This window comes from Podarcis filfolensis (genome assembly GCF_964270895.1).
Source record: "Podarcis filfolensis genome assembly, chromosome: 1".
Classification (NCBI taxonomy): domain Eukaryota; kingdom Metazoa; phylum Chordata; class Lepidosauria; order Squamata; family Lacertidae; genus Podarcis; species Podarcis filfolensis.
This window is the reverse complement of record NC_139604.1, coordinates 80,315,895-80,331,839: the sequence shown is the minus strand read 5'-3', so window position 1 is coordinate 80,331,839 and position 15,945 is coordinate 80,315,895. Positions and strand designations below refer to the sequence as shown.

Here is a 15,945-nt window from a genome sequence, read left to right as displayed (position 1 = left end):
CACACATAACTACTGAGAAGTAAGTTCCATTGAGTCCATTTAGGCTTACTCCCAGGTAAGGAGGTATTGAGCTGCAGGCCAAAGATGCCTTTTGGCACTTTCCAACAGATATGTAGTGGTGGAAAGAAGAAACAATGGCTCAGCCACTGAAGAAAGCAGGCAAGCTTATATTACCCAACACCCATTCCACACAAGTCACCCTCATCTCTCCAGAAGGATTTCTTTTTAAAGAAATGTTAGGATTGCATCAGAGTCCCATAGTTTCTCTCCGTTTGGAGTTTCCAGAAACCTCCCTGGTTCTTTGGAAATCTCCCTAACGCTAACGGATAAGAGCAGCCCTCAACGATAGGGAATCGTATCGAGCCATATTAATTCTATAAGGCAACTTAGAGAAAGAGAGCGGTTTGACTGGCTGAGAAGCTTATTTGGCTTCCTGTCCTCCTCTGTCTGCACAGCGTTCAGTAAAGCCGCCCTTTGTCTCGTGTCGCGAGTATTAATTCATTAGTGTACAGTGGCTCCGCCCCCTCCCGCCCGAGTTCCAATCGGATATCCAGGCAGGTTTTAAAGGACAATAAATGTGACAGCATTGGAGTGCGGGGGGGGGGGCTTAACCCCTTCTCTGCCGGCCCAGAGGATGCTCTCTCTCTCTCTCTCTCTCTCTCTCTCTCTCTGTCTGTCTGTCTTCGTTCTACACATATGATCACAAGCGTCACTTGCCGACAGAATTCCAGCAATGCGAGCGCTTGCACTACTAATTAGTCCGACTTCCCAATTAGCTCTTCCAGGCCGCCGGGAGGCTCCGGAGCTGATAGCGAGTGAGTGGCCGGGTGGGGAGGGGTGCGCGCGCGCCATGTGGCCCCGCACCTCCACGGTAAACGGCGGAAAGGGTGTGGGAGGGAGCGGAGAGAGCCGCACACACATTGCAAGCCCGGCGCGGAGCTGCTAATAGGGACGAGGGGGCAATATATTCCCTCGTTAGCAGGGTGGTGGGGGAACCGACAGAGGCTTGCTGCTGCTGTTGCCACTGGGATCAGACAACGAGCACAAAAGGAATCGATCGTCTGTGCAGGCTGGTGAGACAGTGGAGACGCCTCCCTCCCCGTCAGCTAATCCAAGCCATCGAGGAAAAGCGTCGAAATAATAATAGCAATGCAAGCGAGCGAGCATGAGGAGGGAGCGAGGGAGGGGGCATAGAGTTGTGCTCGGCCTCGGAGTTCCCCAGCTGCCGATCTCAGCCCGGGATCGCCTTCATTCCTATAGATCCACGCGTCTTCCCTCCCGGGAGGGCTGCCCCCTCCCTTTATAAAGAGACTCGGGGAGGGGGATTTGCAACCACACCGGGTGATGTCAGCTCTCGCCTAAAATAGAGAGGGATAGACTGCAAATCCACCGTTAAAGCCTTCCAATCCAGCCTCAGCCAACAAACACCATGGCAATGTGAAGTCACCCACCGCCTCTTCCACATACACACAACCCCCTTCGCCTGCCTCCCTCCCTCGCTCGCTCGCTCTCACACACACACAAACAAACACACACTACACTCCCTCGCCAGGCAGCCCTCCGAATAAGCGCAGAAAGCCAAGGATCGTAGCGCAGGTGCCCACCAGCACACAGCCTCGGAGCCCTTGCCTGTCGTTTGCCATTGACCATCTTCTCTCTTCGCCCCCCCCTCCATCCCCTATTTCATCCTCTCTCTCTCTCTCTCTCTCCCTCTCTCTCTCCACTACTACCCTTATCTCCTGAAGACATTCAAGCCTCTGGAAGGAGACGTTGAGAAACCTCCCTCCAAGTAGCAGGAGCAAGAGGAGGTGGCGGCGTCGGGGCTAAGATCTCGAGACCAGTCAGGCTTCTTGGATGATCGCCTTTCGGAGCCAGGAGGATTATACAGGGCAGGAACTAAAGGGTTTCTGCGACACCCAAAGATAAAAGGAGAAGAAGAAGTTTCCCCACCCGGAAAGCGGCCGCGCGTGGTTTAAACCCTTGGATTTCTTGGGAAGGCAAGACAGGGGGGCTTCCGCGGGACCATGGCATCGACAGAAGGGTGAGGAGGAAACCGGCTTTTCTGTTCTTTTCCCCCTTCCTTGGTTTGCCGGCAGGGGTGGGGTGAGAAGATCGGGCTGGGTCTCGAGTGGGTTGCTTTGCTCGCGCGTGGCTGTTCCGTTGTTGCGTGTGGGCTTATCGGGCGCGGGATTCTCCGCGTCCTTCCTGCCGACCCTACAGGATGAAAGAAGCATCCAGCTGCAGCTCAAGGCTGGAGAATGGCATTTCAAATATGAATCTCCCTTGGGAGAAGGAAAGAGCTTTTCCTCTTCTCTACCGGCTTTAACCCTTGCAAGGGTTGAGCGCTAGCAAACCGCTTTAATAATAATAATAATAAACTCAAGCCTGCTGTTATGTGCATCACAAGCATCATTAAAAATCACCGGGGCTTAGTTCAGAGTGGGCGTACACATAGGATCGGGCTGCAATCCTATATCCGCTTGCCTGAGAATAAGCCTCACTGCACTTAATGGGACTTACTCCTGAGCACGCATTGCACTGCAAGGCTGCTCTCCTATGTGCACTTGAGATTTACTTCTGAATAGACACGAACCCGGCTGTAATCCTAAATATATTCAAGATGCAAGCCCCGCTGAACCGAGTGGGACTTCCTGCCGACCAAACATTTGTAAAACAGCAGCAAGAGCTCGCTGCTGCTTCCAAATTCTTAAGGGGTTTTGCAAGAGAGAGAGACTCGTGTCAAATGCCATTTGCAATGCCCACAAGGGAAAACAACCCGGAATATTACGCTGGAGGGGGGTTTTGCGGGTTACTCAAGAGTTATGCATTGTGGAGCAAGCAAGCAAACACAAGTTTTTGGGTAGTATTCCTGCCGCGCGGGAATCTTGTTGAGAGCGCGCCTCTTGCGAAACGTTTCCCCGGGGCCCAAGTCAGGCGGCGGGCGGCGCTGGCGATTGGCCGCCTTGCTCGCGTTTGTTTGCAAGTTAATGTCTGGGGCTCCCGCGGGTTTGTCTCGCGTTCTCCGGCGTCTGGGGAGGGCGATCTCCTCTTGATCCGCGCGGGGCTGCTTGTCAGCTTGGATCAGCGTGATCTGCTCTGGACGGGACCTTGTGAGGACAGGGTGTAAAAAAGAAGCAGCTCTGTTTATGTCGGTTGCAGGTGTGGGCGTGCGCGCGCTTCCAACGCGAAAAGGGGATTTAAATCAACCTGCTGCCGCTTCAGCTGCACATTGCTGGAAGGCGCGCGCTCACCCAATTGTTTGCACTCCTGGTGGGAAGGGAAATATATGCGCAGTACCTGGACCAAGACAGGTTGCCCGGCAGGAGGTTGTTCAAAACTGCAAGCACTCTGCAGCTGCAAGCTCTCTGCTTTCCTGGGTGCAGGGACCCTGGTCCATAGGAAATCTCTGCAGACCAAGAAATCCGCCCAGTATTAATAAGGCGAAGCCCTTTTAGCGCCATCCTATATATGCGTGTCTACTCAAAAGTAAGCCCCACTAAATTGCACACTTAATGATGTGTTGTAACTCCAGCGAATGCGAATCTCATGTTGGCACAGCCCTGTGTTAGCACTGCTGGCATTTTCCTCTTTGCAGCCGTCCTGCTCAAAGGTAAATGAAGAGGGATTAAAGGAAAGGTAGTGGTTGGGGGATGCAAGTGGACATTGACCTAGATCTCATTGGAAGAGGAACTACCCATTTGCTAGTATCCTCTGTGCAACCTATCAGTATAGATACTTGTCGTTTTAGGGTGGCTAAAGCACTAAATGCTATAAAGTTCCCATTGACTTCAGTTAGATATTTAAGCTTCTGCTGAACTCTTTCCTTTTGAGGTCAGTGGAGCCTGAAGGTAGGGCTGTATCGTTTAACCCATGAGATTAATTATACAAACAGCAGGTGGCAAATGTCATATTAAAAGAGCAAAGCCCACCTATGCATGAGAGGAGGAAGGTGAGGGGTGATGCTTCTCCTAATATTATGTCCACTGTGAAGCATATGTGCATCATCTCCCAACAATGTATATTTTCTTCAACACTGTTGATTTTGTATGCAGATTTAACAAATTGATTAACCAATGAATATACTAAACTTCCATTTCTTGAACTGGGTGACATCCTAGTTCAGAGTGCCTTATGTTGGCTAGATTGTTTCCATTGTGAAATGCTTTTCCAAAGGTTTGCATTTCCTCTAGTGAATGTTTAATAATAATAGCTACATGTTGTTGTTGTTTTACTACAATTTGCCTAGCATTTCATCTCTGTATCTCAGTAGTTCTTATAACAGTTCTGTAAAGGTACAGCAATATCATAATCCACATATGTACTGGATGGAGAACATGAATATAATTCCCTTCGTTGCTCACCTGACATTTGAAGTAAAGATATCTAGCTCCTGGCTCATAAACACTATTCAGGGATGGTGAACCTATAACTCTCCAGCTGTTGGGTCAGCTACAGTTCCCATCCTCCTTGGCCATTGGCTGTTCTGATTAGACGTTCCTCAGGTCATACCATAAACATACATCAGTTTTTAAAACCCTAAACTACTGGAAAGACCAATATATTAACATGTCTTTTGCCTGAGACCCCTTACAATACAACCATTGGGGTTTTACTTTGGCCACCTCATGAGAAGAGAAGACTCCCTGGAAAAGACCCTGATGTTGGGAAAGATTGAGGGCACAAGGAGAAGGGGACGACAGAGGATGAGATGGTTGGACAGTGTTCTCGAAGCTACCAGCATGAGTTTGACCAAACTACGGGAGGCAGTGGAAGACAGGAGTGCCTGGCGTGCTCTGGTCCATGGGGTCACGAAGAGTCGGACACGACTAAACGATTAAACAACAACAAATCAACTCATACTTGCATATAGATAGTATGTAGTACTCATTTCTGTCGTCCCCCCCCAATCTATATTTCTCAGTTTCTTCAGAGAAGTGCATATGTTCATTCTGTTTTAATAGTAAAAGTAATGTAGACATTGGGCCAGTTTATACATAAACATTAATGAACCTTCATGGAGTTCTCAATAGTTGATGACTTGGTTGAACATGTAAACTGAAAAGCATTCTGTTTGAAGTGGTATGAGGCTGACGTGCAATTTCTACCTGTTGTGTTTTGATCTGTAATGGCTCTTTGCATCTTCATGTCATCATTTGATGCTGCAGTCATCAAATGGTGTGATTCAAAAGTGGAAACCAGCTCACTTATTCAAGGGAATTCAAAGTCCGTGACTTTGGAATACAGACTAACATAAGTACTGCTCTGGAAATATTAGTATTACTTTAAAGTCACTGATGAAGAAATATTAATATTTATGTGCCATAAGCTGTAATCTATACTTTTTGAGCAATTTCCAGAGTGGTAGCCACATTGTCATCCTATGCATGGTTACCCAGAAGTACCAGTAAGTATTATTGTGCATAATGGGGTGTACAACCTAATACATATGTTTAGGTTGGCTGCCACGAGTTTTGTGGCAGCTCAAAGAGTAACATTGATTTGACAAAAGTGTTGAGGGGCTAGAGTTGACTTCATTAGAAGCAGGGAATGATATATCTGATGTGGGGGGGGGGGAGCGGGTGGCACTGCGGTCTCAATCGCTGAGCCTCTTGGGCTTGCCGATTGGAAGGTCAGTGGTTTGAATCTGCATGATGGGGTGAGCTCCCGTTGCTCTGTCCCAGCTTCTGCCAATCTAGCAGTTTGAAAGCACACCAGTGCAAGTAGAAAAATAGGTACTGCTGCGGCAGGAAGGTAAATGGTGTTTCCATGCACTCTGGTTTCCATCATGGTGTTCCGTTGTGCCAGAAGCGGTTTAGTCATGCTGGCCAGATGAGCCGGAAAGCTCATTGGTGTGTGGACAAACACAGGCTCCCTCGGCCAGAAAAGCGAGATGAGGGCCACAGCCCCATAGTTGCCTTTCACTGGACATAACCGTCCAGGGGTCCTTTACCTTTTTACCAAGAGAAAGAGAGAGAATATTAGCAAGTGAAGTGAGAGAGAAATAGAGTGCAAGAAATACTGACTGTGCTAACTTTAAAACTTTTAGTATGTAAAATAATTATAGCGACCCCCTTCACAAAGCAGTGTTGATGAAAACAGAACATCTTGGCACTGGAAAGCCATTGTTTTGGATTTGTTCTTCTGGCATGAGCAAGGGAAAGGACTGTTTCTCAGTGGCTGAGCACATGCTCTATATGTAGAAGGTCTAAACTGAATGTCTGGAGCACTGGAGACAATACTGAGCTAAAAAGGTAAAGGTAAAGGACCTCTGACAGTGAAGTCCAGTCGCAAACGACTCTGGGGTTGTGGCGCTCATCTCGCTTTACTGGCCAAGGGAGCCAACGTTTGTCTGCAGAGAGTTTTTCTGGGTCATGTGGCCAGCATGACTAAGCCGCTTCTGGCGAAACAGAGTAGCACACGGAAATGCCGTTTACCTTCCCGCCGGAGCGGTACCTATTTATCTACTTGCACTTTGATGTGCTTTCGAACTGCTAGGTGGGCAGGAGCAGGGACCGAACAATGGGAGCTCACTCCGTCGCAGGGATTTGAACCACCGACCTTTTGATCGGCAAGCCCAGGGCTCAGTGGTTTAGACCACAGCGCCACCCGCATCCCTGGCCAAAAGTCTGACTCTGTGAAAGGTAGCTTTCTATATTCCAAAGTTTAACTCATGATAGCAAACCTGATCTGGGAAGTGGGAGTCTGAACCTCTATAAACTGACTACTGAAATTGGCAACATTCAAATGCTTTGGATATTAGTACAGAGACAAGAGTGAGATTATCCACAGGAGATCTTGAGCAATGTTGTGATGCATGGAGAAGCATGTTCAGATAGTTAGAAATGGGACCTTGAGCACAAAAGCAAAAGAGGGAGCGTGCAGGGCTTAATGACTATGCCATATAGTGAGATTGATGTCCTCAAGAATACACATTGCATTGCTTATCTGTGTGCAGCATAGTCCAGTGCATATTTACTTAAGACATAAATCCCACTATGTACAATAGAGGCCTGTTTGTCACAGCCTTCATCATTTGCCGCCCTCTGGATGGTCATTTGAGGCATTGGACTTACCTGCTCTGTTGCTTCTAGCTGTAAACAATAAAATATTCAATGGAATGTCAAATCCACACCCTCTCTTAAAATGTTAATCATGTTTGAAAATGCTAAGCAGGAAGGTGAGCTCCTGTGTACAGATGCAACTGTGATAATAAGAAAGCACTCTGAAGCACTTTCAGATTTTTTTATTTGAAGCATTTTTGTCCTGCTCTTCTTCTGCAAAGGAATCCTGGAGTGGGATACAAAATCATTAGTAAGGCGCGAATGTAAATAAGGCAATATGACACACAAAGAAAAAGAGAGAGTAAGGGTAAAGGGGGAAAAGCAAGCTCAGGCACCAGCTATTAATGTAACAGTATTTATAACAGCTGTCATGGGTTGTCTGGTGGAATGGCTTCTTGAGATACGTCCAAAGGCAGCTGGTATATCTGCAGAGGTGATAGAATAGTTCTGCTTCCCTTTGATTTGCACCCTGATGGAACAGGTTCATCCAAGCAATGGGGGCCTCCAACCGCACAACGCTTCAAAGCATGTTGAGCCTGTGGACATTCAGCTAAAAGCATCTTAAGTTCCCCCTTCAGATTTTTGCTCTCAACATGTGAAGGTCTGGCAGTGGAGTTCTGAGATGTTCACATCTAGGGTGAAACAGCCCTGCACCTCCCTCCACACATCCTCTGAAAGCAAGGGATAACGTCTGAAGAAGAGGGGTACTGACTACTGAGTAGGTGTCATTACACACCCATTGCAGTGTCATGTCTGTATCCCATTTCTAGCTTCTTAGTAAGCCTCTAAACTGTGTTTATAGGGGACAAAGTTAATGGGTTCATGAAAGTAGCAGGTTGCTGTCATAGGGCGGTGGTACTGACCTTTGGCAACAACAGGGCATCTTTGCAAATGCCATCTTACGTATGTGGATTGAGTCTAAGTCATACTTGGAACAGATCCATTGAAATCCATCAACATGACCAGCTCAGGTCTATCGATTTCAATGTCTCTATGCTGAGTTATTTTATTTATTTCACTTCCGTATTTAAAAAATAAACAAATAAATGCACTGACTTCGTTGGATACAGCCTTTTGTGGGGGAACTTGAGATTCTCCAGCTGATGTTGAATTCCAAGTCTCATCAGCCCCAGCAAGCATGACTAATAGTCAGGGACGATAGAAGTTCCACATCCTTATACTACACAATGAATGCCTCCAAAGTCTTAAGCATCTCTACCCAAACTGCTTTGCTACTCGGTTTCATTGATTTATTCCCTCTGGATACTGTGTACAAGCTCTTTATACAAGCCAAACTCTTTTGTACTAAATTTAGGATTTAAGTTCAGGATCTGTAAAGTATAAAAGGGGCCAAAAGGGGGAGGGAAGAACAGCAGCATGTAGCTCCTCCGTCAATTACATTGAAACACTATAAAACTGCCACAGGGATGAAGAAGTTTCAGGATTACACTGTGATTTTTCTTCCCACCCCCTTCTAATCTTTGTACTTGAGCTGGTCAATGCAATGGAGTCCATGGCATCAATAAACAGTGGACCAATAAACTCTCTCTATTTGGCTATCGGCAAAACCTGACATGTAATGCTTAGAGTACCACACCAGTAATGATTCACATGGCAGTTTGCTGGTGGCCCACCAGCTTCCATTGCTCAGCATCCCTGCAGGAGAAAGCGGGACCCAATGCCCTTAACGACAGATGTTGTCAGGAGAATGTTGCAGGCAGAGGAGCGACTACTTCAGCACCACACATATGGCAGTATCCAATTAACTTGTTCCATCAATGCAAGGATTTCCACTTGCCCAGCAAAACCTCCCCACTCCCATGTTCCCCTAAATCTCATTTGGGGGAAAGTTGCCTTGTGCACACGGAAAGTTTGTTGGATACTGCCCATAGTCACTGGGTGAATAATAGTGCTTGATGTTGGCTGGTGACCTCAGAGCTTGCTCAATGCCTCCTACATAGTGCCGAAGTAGCAGCTTCTGAGCCTCTGCTAGGCTTCCATTAAGGATGGGTTCTCCTTGTCATAGAACACCATAAGTTCAAACCAATGGCCCATAGGAACATGTCCTTATACTCAGCCAGATCATTGGTTTATCTGGCTTAGTGGCACCGACACTGACACCAGTAGCAGTTCTCCAGGGTTTCAGACAAAACAAAGCTGGTAGTGCCCCACCCAAAAAAGCCACTCTATGACCCACCACTGCTTTGATTCATATTTTGCATGTATTCATTTCTGCATTATCATTCCAGCTTCTATTTGTAGAAGTTCCGAAATCATTTTTATGATTTGCGATACTGTAGTTGGTATCTCAAATTGCTATTCATTATGTTTCTGGGCTTAGTTAATTGGCCATATCTTGGCTAACCAAAGGTTTCCTAAGCAACAAGAACATACACAAATAAAATATGGCACCAGAAGAATTCAGCTGAAGTGAAACACACATAGTATATAGGACCTGTCATATTAGCCCATATTCTTTCTTGGCTTTTTCTGATTCCCCCTTTAGAAATACATGCCAACTGGGGATAGCAATTCATCCATCTGATGAAGTGGGCTCTAGTCCAAAAAGACATTTGTATTTAAGTGTATTTAAAACTCCACAAAACTTTGCTATATTTTCTGCAACATCAGGCTAACACAGTACCTCCCCTGGAAACAGTATATAACAGTGATACTATAACTTGTATCATATTTTATTTGGATTACAAACCTTAACACTCCCTCCCCACAAAAGTTTAGTTCATAATGCAAGCAATCTAAATTCTATGGGCAAGAATCACCTAATGAGTCCCATCAGAGTCTTCCTCTTTCCTCCCTTGCACCCCCCCCCATGTTCCCCATAACCTGGGGCAAGAAGATCAACAGGCTCATCACCTAGTAAGACTTGAAGGACGAGCCTTGGAAAGCAGAACAAAAAGTTATGGAATGCTACAATTGCTAGAGGTTGGAACCTGCTTTAGCTCACCATGGCTCGAAACATTGCGGCAAAAGCAGAACTGTATAAACAGTTACTCCAAATTGTGTTTCGTTCCAGCTAGAAACATCCCCGATTCAATTTCAGTCATGGACAAATGCAGGGAGAGTGAACTATCCAGGATCAGAGGCAGTTGCTGAGAACAACAGTGAAGGTGGGCTGTTGCCTTCGTGTCTTGCCAGTGGGCTTCCTGTAGGCACCTGGTTGGGCACTGTGAGAAACAGGATGATGCCTCTACGAGATAGGCCTTTGGTCTGATCCAGCAGGGCTCTTCTAATGCCTATGGGGGTTTGCATACATAGGGAAGGGGCAGGTGCCACCATATGAACATACCCTGTTCTTATACACCCTTTATGTGCACAGCCTTTGCACACATAACCATAGGAAGCTGCCTTATACTGAGTCAGACAATTGGACTACATAGCTTAGTATTGTTTACACTGAGCAGCAGCAACTGTCCAGGGTTCGGGGCAGCCCATCTGGAGATACAGAGGGATTGATCTCCAGACCTTCTGCATGTAAGGCAAATGCTCTGCAACTGAGCCGCAGCTCTTTCCTGACTCCCCATCCCTGCCTTCCTCTCAAATAGCATCTCTCAAAAAGCCCTGCTTAGTTGCATGCAACTATACAACCCAGTCCAGCGATTCTTGCCAGGTGTGGGAACTCTTATGCAAGTATGGCATGTCTGTTCCTACAGCTGCTTTCTTGTTCATTTCAGCAGAGGAGCAGATCCACCCATGCATTCATGTGTGTGTCCAAACCAGCACCTTCTACAGAAATAACTGGGGGTGCCATTGCATGTATGTGCATCAGAACTCTGCATCTGGATTGCGGAACTATGCCTTGAGGTGCTGGTCTCTAAGCTTTGTGGCAATGGTACAGGCAGGCTAATTATTGAACTATGCAAATTATGCACATGTTTATTGGGTTTCAAGGTGTTTTCTGGGAATCACCTGCCTAGGTTTTTTAGGAAGCACTAGAATAATGTTTTTATTTCGTCGGGCATGAAATAAGCCACACAACAGGAGAATTAGCTGCATCTTTTTTACCCACCTGACCTCTTCACCTCCACTTTGCTCACTAATCTTTCAGCAGGGACTGCTCCTTAGGCTGCAAATCTCTGAGCAGCTTTCAAACAGCTGCTGTTTTTACATGGCTGCAGGGTGGGGTGGAGGTATTCATACTATGACAGTTTTGAAGTTCACGTGAATCTTGAGATCTAGGATGTAATATCATTGAACCCTGCCATAGTTTTAAATCCTGCAGTCTCGCAATAGGATATCTAACCTGAATACAGAATTTAGCGACAAAATGGCAATCCTTTGTATAGGTTAGTCGACAGACTGGTCCCACCAAAAGTTTATCTGTTTCTTGGTACCCTGTCACATTTTTCATAGAGTTGTAGTAAAAAAAATAAAACAATCCACAGTTTCTTGAACAATAATTTCATGTTTTAAGAAACATATATCCTTAATGTTCTATATTTCTTTTGGATGTGGCAAGTTGTACATTTTCTTATGTAATGCATCATATGTAATATGTAGTATACATTCTTATGCAATGGCCCACTCCTCTGACGTTCTTGCTGCCAGATGGTACCAACTTTCTTGCCAAATAACAACTTGTGTGACTGTTAGTTTAGATATTAAATTCCTTCCTCCTCTTCCACCCAAAAAAAAGTTGCCTGGAGAAGTGTGTGGCTTCTGGAAACATGGAAGTTGAAAATCCCTGGTTTAGATGAAGATTTTAAAATGTTAGGTGTAGCGTACACCATTATTAGCTCAGTTAACTTATCCTCCAATTAGGAGGCATTCATTTAGAGAAAATAATTCCTATCGTGCTGAGAGTCTGGTTTAAAAATAACCATTCATCTCCTCACCTCCCACATATATTTGTACTCAGAGCGTGCATGTGGGTGCATCTATTTTTACCAGCAGGTGCATATTCATACAGCGTCAATTTAAAACTTCTTGCCACTTAAACAAAAATGGTGGTGTTCCCCTGCCCCCTGAAAAAGAACAGATGGCAGAAGCAAAACAGAGGTTGGGGTAGTTTTGTGCAAAGTTCTTAAGGGGATACAGTGGTGGCTTCACGGAAAAAGAAAGCACCCCCAAGGAACCGGCAATTCGTTACCATCATTGTAAACCAAACAATGTTGACAAATCTTGTTATTCTCAGGTGTGTGTGTGTAACGCTGTGTCAGAAAACAACTAAACCAGATTATGTGCCATTACAAGGGCTTTGCCAAATGTACAATGCGAAAAAGGGGCTGGGAGCTTCTCCTTCTCTAAGTAGAGAGCCTAAACAGCAGTACCCGTGCCCAATAGGGAAGTATCTGCATGCTTGGGGAGGACCTCAAGATTTCAAATAGTACAAAAAAAACCTGCTGCTGCTTGTAGCCCGCATAAGCTGCAGCTTTGGTACCATTTTTTCTTCTTGTTGTAAAGAGACCGTGATCGTAGTAACAATGACGCCCCACATTACCAAGAACAACAAAACATGGTGCTGAAGTTCCAGTCTTGTCTATGAAGACCAGGAGCAGCTTCCTAGGTGGGTGAAAGCCACTATGCTGGCTTCCAGGCAGATGGGTCACTATTGCTCCCCTGGGAAGGAAAGGGGACGGGGCAGCAGGGAAGCCAGGGTGATGCAAATGCAGTAAGCGACAGCAACCCGGTGCAGTAGCATCGCCACTTGGTGAAGTCCTGCCTATATATGAAATACTGGAGTAGTGATATGGAAGGCCTTGGTGCTGGCACCGCAGCTGCACACACACTACCCCCAACTTTTGGGGCTGGCCTTTTCAAAAGCATCATTACACAGGGTGCGTGGGTGAAGCAGAACGGAGAGAGTGTTCACAAAATGTACCCACCCTCTGCCACTGCCATTATGGTGGTGCAACAACAAGGAAGCTCAGGCAACTTTTTCAGTGTAAAGCTGGTGGGTATATTCTTAGGAGAGGGTAACTTGTGTGGCCTCCCAGTTCTCCCCACTACCACAATTAACTACCAAAAAGAGAAAGGAAAAGATGACTTGCGTTGTCTTCTTCTTCTTCTTGGTGGAATGCTCTGTCACAAGAGACTAGGGCCTTGCAGGATTTGAAATCTTTCTGCAGGGCCTGCAAGACAGAGCTGTTCCGCCTGGCCTTTGGTTTGGACTCAGTCTGACCCTTATGTTTCCCTCCCCTTATGGTTTTGATCTATGGGATACTTTTAAAATGAGGCTGCATTTTAAATTGTATTTTAACCTGTATTTTAAATTGGTCCCCCCCCCCCCATTATGTTTTTATTGTAATTTTACTGCTGTTGGCCGCCCTGAGCCTGGCTCTGGCCAGGGAGGGCGGGGTATATTATTATTATTATTATTATTGGTGCTAATTCATGCCTATTGATGCAAATTTAGAAATAATTACTGTAGCGTCCAACATTTCTCTCCATAGTGGGGAAGACTAGTTGGCCTATGTAGCTGCTATCCAAATGCTAACTTTCAGAAGTGGAACTTAAAACTTCCCGCTCTTCTTTCTTATGGTTTTGTATCTTTAATCTGGACTTGGACAAGATAGCCTTCAAGAAGAACACTTTCAAATAGAAGACTGTCCTCTGCAAAGCAAGGCCCATGGCTACCCTATAATTAAATGGTTTCTAACGTAACAGTTGCAACTAGTGTAATACGCACACAGGTAACTTGAATTTTCACAAAGTGGAGCACCTCTTATTAGATAAATTAGCACTGTAGACTTTCAGTCCCACCACAATTCCATGATTGCAGAAGCTCCAAAATGTGTCATGGTTTGTGAAAGAGAGAGACCGTGGAAAGCAACTCACATATGATTCATCTATCCATGCATGGACAGGCAGGAGAGACTGTTGAAGGCTGTTCATACACATGGGTTGACAATGCATCAGACTAATAAAGGACAGTATTTGATGGGAAAGAAAACCTTTTCCAGAGGAATGATAATATACAGAACTGTTCTTAATTGTTCCCTAGGGCCCTGATCCTGAAGTCTTTGCACATAACAAGGTCTTGTGTCTCATTTGTACTACATGGATAAAAACCCTTCTGCAACAGCACATATTGCTTATCTATTCAGCTTACTGGCTAATTTACATTTATATGCCACTGAATAATGGCTAACCATATACATAAAATAGCTACCTAGAAAGATATACCATGAAACAGTACCAGGGGATAAAAACCAAAGCAACAACACTGATAGGAACGAAAAATTCATAGAACTTAAAAGTCCAAAACTACCAGAAGTTCTATTGATCACTGGAAGATTTTAAGATGTAAATGCCAAGGAAAGTGAAAATGGGTCTTCATCTGCTACTGAAAAGTCCAACGAGTTTGGGAAAGCATCACAGAAGCCACGTCTTTCCCTGGTGGTCACTTGCTGCATGTCATTTGGGGGGGGGGGCTGGAGAAGGGCAACTCAGAAAGATCATATGGGCTTGGCTAGGTTTCTGTGAGAGAAGGCAATCCTTTAGCTGACTTGGTAACAAGCCATTTTAGGGATTTCAAGCAGGCCTGGGGAACGGTTGCACCTCCAGGTGTTGATGGACTTAAAACCCCAGCATTCCCGATCATTGGCCACAGTGGCTGGGGCTGAAGAGAGTCAGAGTCCAACAACACCTTGAAGTCCAAATAAGTTGAGGGCTAAGTTAAGACCAGCACTTTGAATTGTGTCTAGAACCAGAACAGAAACAAGCTCAGGTGAACAAAGAACTGGCATCATATGATCATACTGTCACAAAAGTTGGGTGCTGCCCCCACACTTTGCCAAGTGGTAGCAAGATTCTGGGCACTCACCCAGGGTGTGTGTTCTTTTGGAGAATTGGTGACATGGTAGAGACTGTTGTAGGTTTAAGAAATATGATTTATTCACCTGTTTACACCTTCAGTCTGCATGGAGGGAGTCCAGATCTTACAGCATGGTCATTTCATTTCCATCCAGCACTGGAGTCAAAGGCATCTCTCCCAGCCAGCCTGCCCAAGATGGATCTTAGTCTTTTTCTTCTCCCTTCTTCTTCCCAGCACACCTTGCTTAAGACGCTCTTTCCTTGTCACTTCCCACCCAGTTACCTTGGCAACCCTCTGTCTGCCCAGGCCCATGATTCCACTTAGAAGGACCATCAACACCTTTTGTCATGTTAATGCCTGTATCCCAGGCTTGGAAAGGAAGCTTAGCCTGTATTTTTCCACTGGCCTGCAATCTTCCCTTCAAAATAATCAAAATCCAGGCTTTGGGAGGGTGCCCTCTCGAAATCTATAATAATAGTATCCCATCTTAGTTAGTGATCTTGCAGGCTTACCTTTGAACCAATTGAAGTTAGGATCCAACACTATATATTTAATTTAAGCAATGTAAAGATTTCACTGAGCCTAAGCCTAATTTGCATATTATTGCATTCAAATAGCCGTATTCTAGAGAGATTTTAAATATCTGATATTGATGTATTAATTGGACAAAGCTAACATGGTTCTCCTTGTTCATCTGTTCATAAATACATTCCCTCTCCCACCCTGATAATTGGGTGAGGTAATTATACCCACTTCTGCACCCTCCACCCCGCAGCAAATGGATCAGTTCCTTACCTTAGAATATTACTTAGGGGATGGTGTTATATAGATGAGAGAAAATCTGTTATAAATATTTCTGTTGTATAGTTATGACCGGGAGAAATTTCATATGATTCCCAACAGGTGGCAGTACATGTCAAGGGTTTTCTTCCCCCATACTAAGTGGCCAAGCTGCAGCTATATCTATCTTTCTTCTGAAATGATATTTCTCTATATTTTTAGTTTTTTAAAGGTTCTGAATGATAGTGGAACGCAGAAAGATCACCCTCCTCCCCTTTTCACCCCATGTTAGCCCCAGAGAATGAATGACATGAAAATGTAGCTATGTAT

General features: G+C 45.3%; 1 protein-coding gene across 3 annotated transcripts in view; it reads left to right on the top strand.

Annotated features, from left to right (window-relative positions):
• Positions 1–692: 692 nt before the first annotated feature.
• The window catches only part of SLC1A2 (solute carrier family 1 member 2), an 89,576-nt gene continuing 74,323 nt past the window's right edge, over positions 693–15,945 (top strand). The window contains exons 1-2 of one of the 3 annotated variants that reach the window (XM_083602256.1): positions 693–815; positions 1,746–2,041. In XM_083602256.1, the coding sequence (XP_083458382.1) occupies positions 2,025–2,041 (17 nt within the window). In that variant the 5' untranslated portion in view covers positions 693–815; positions 1,746–2,024. Of the gene's footprint in view, positions 816–931; positions 1,074–1,745; positions 2,042–15,945 lie in introns of those variants that run through there. The other 2 variants (XM_083602255.1, XM_083602257.1) reach the window with 2 other exon arrangements.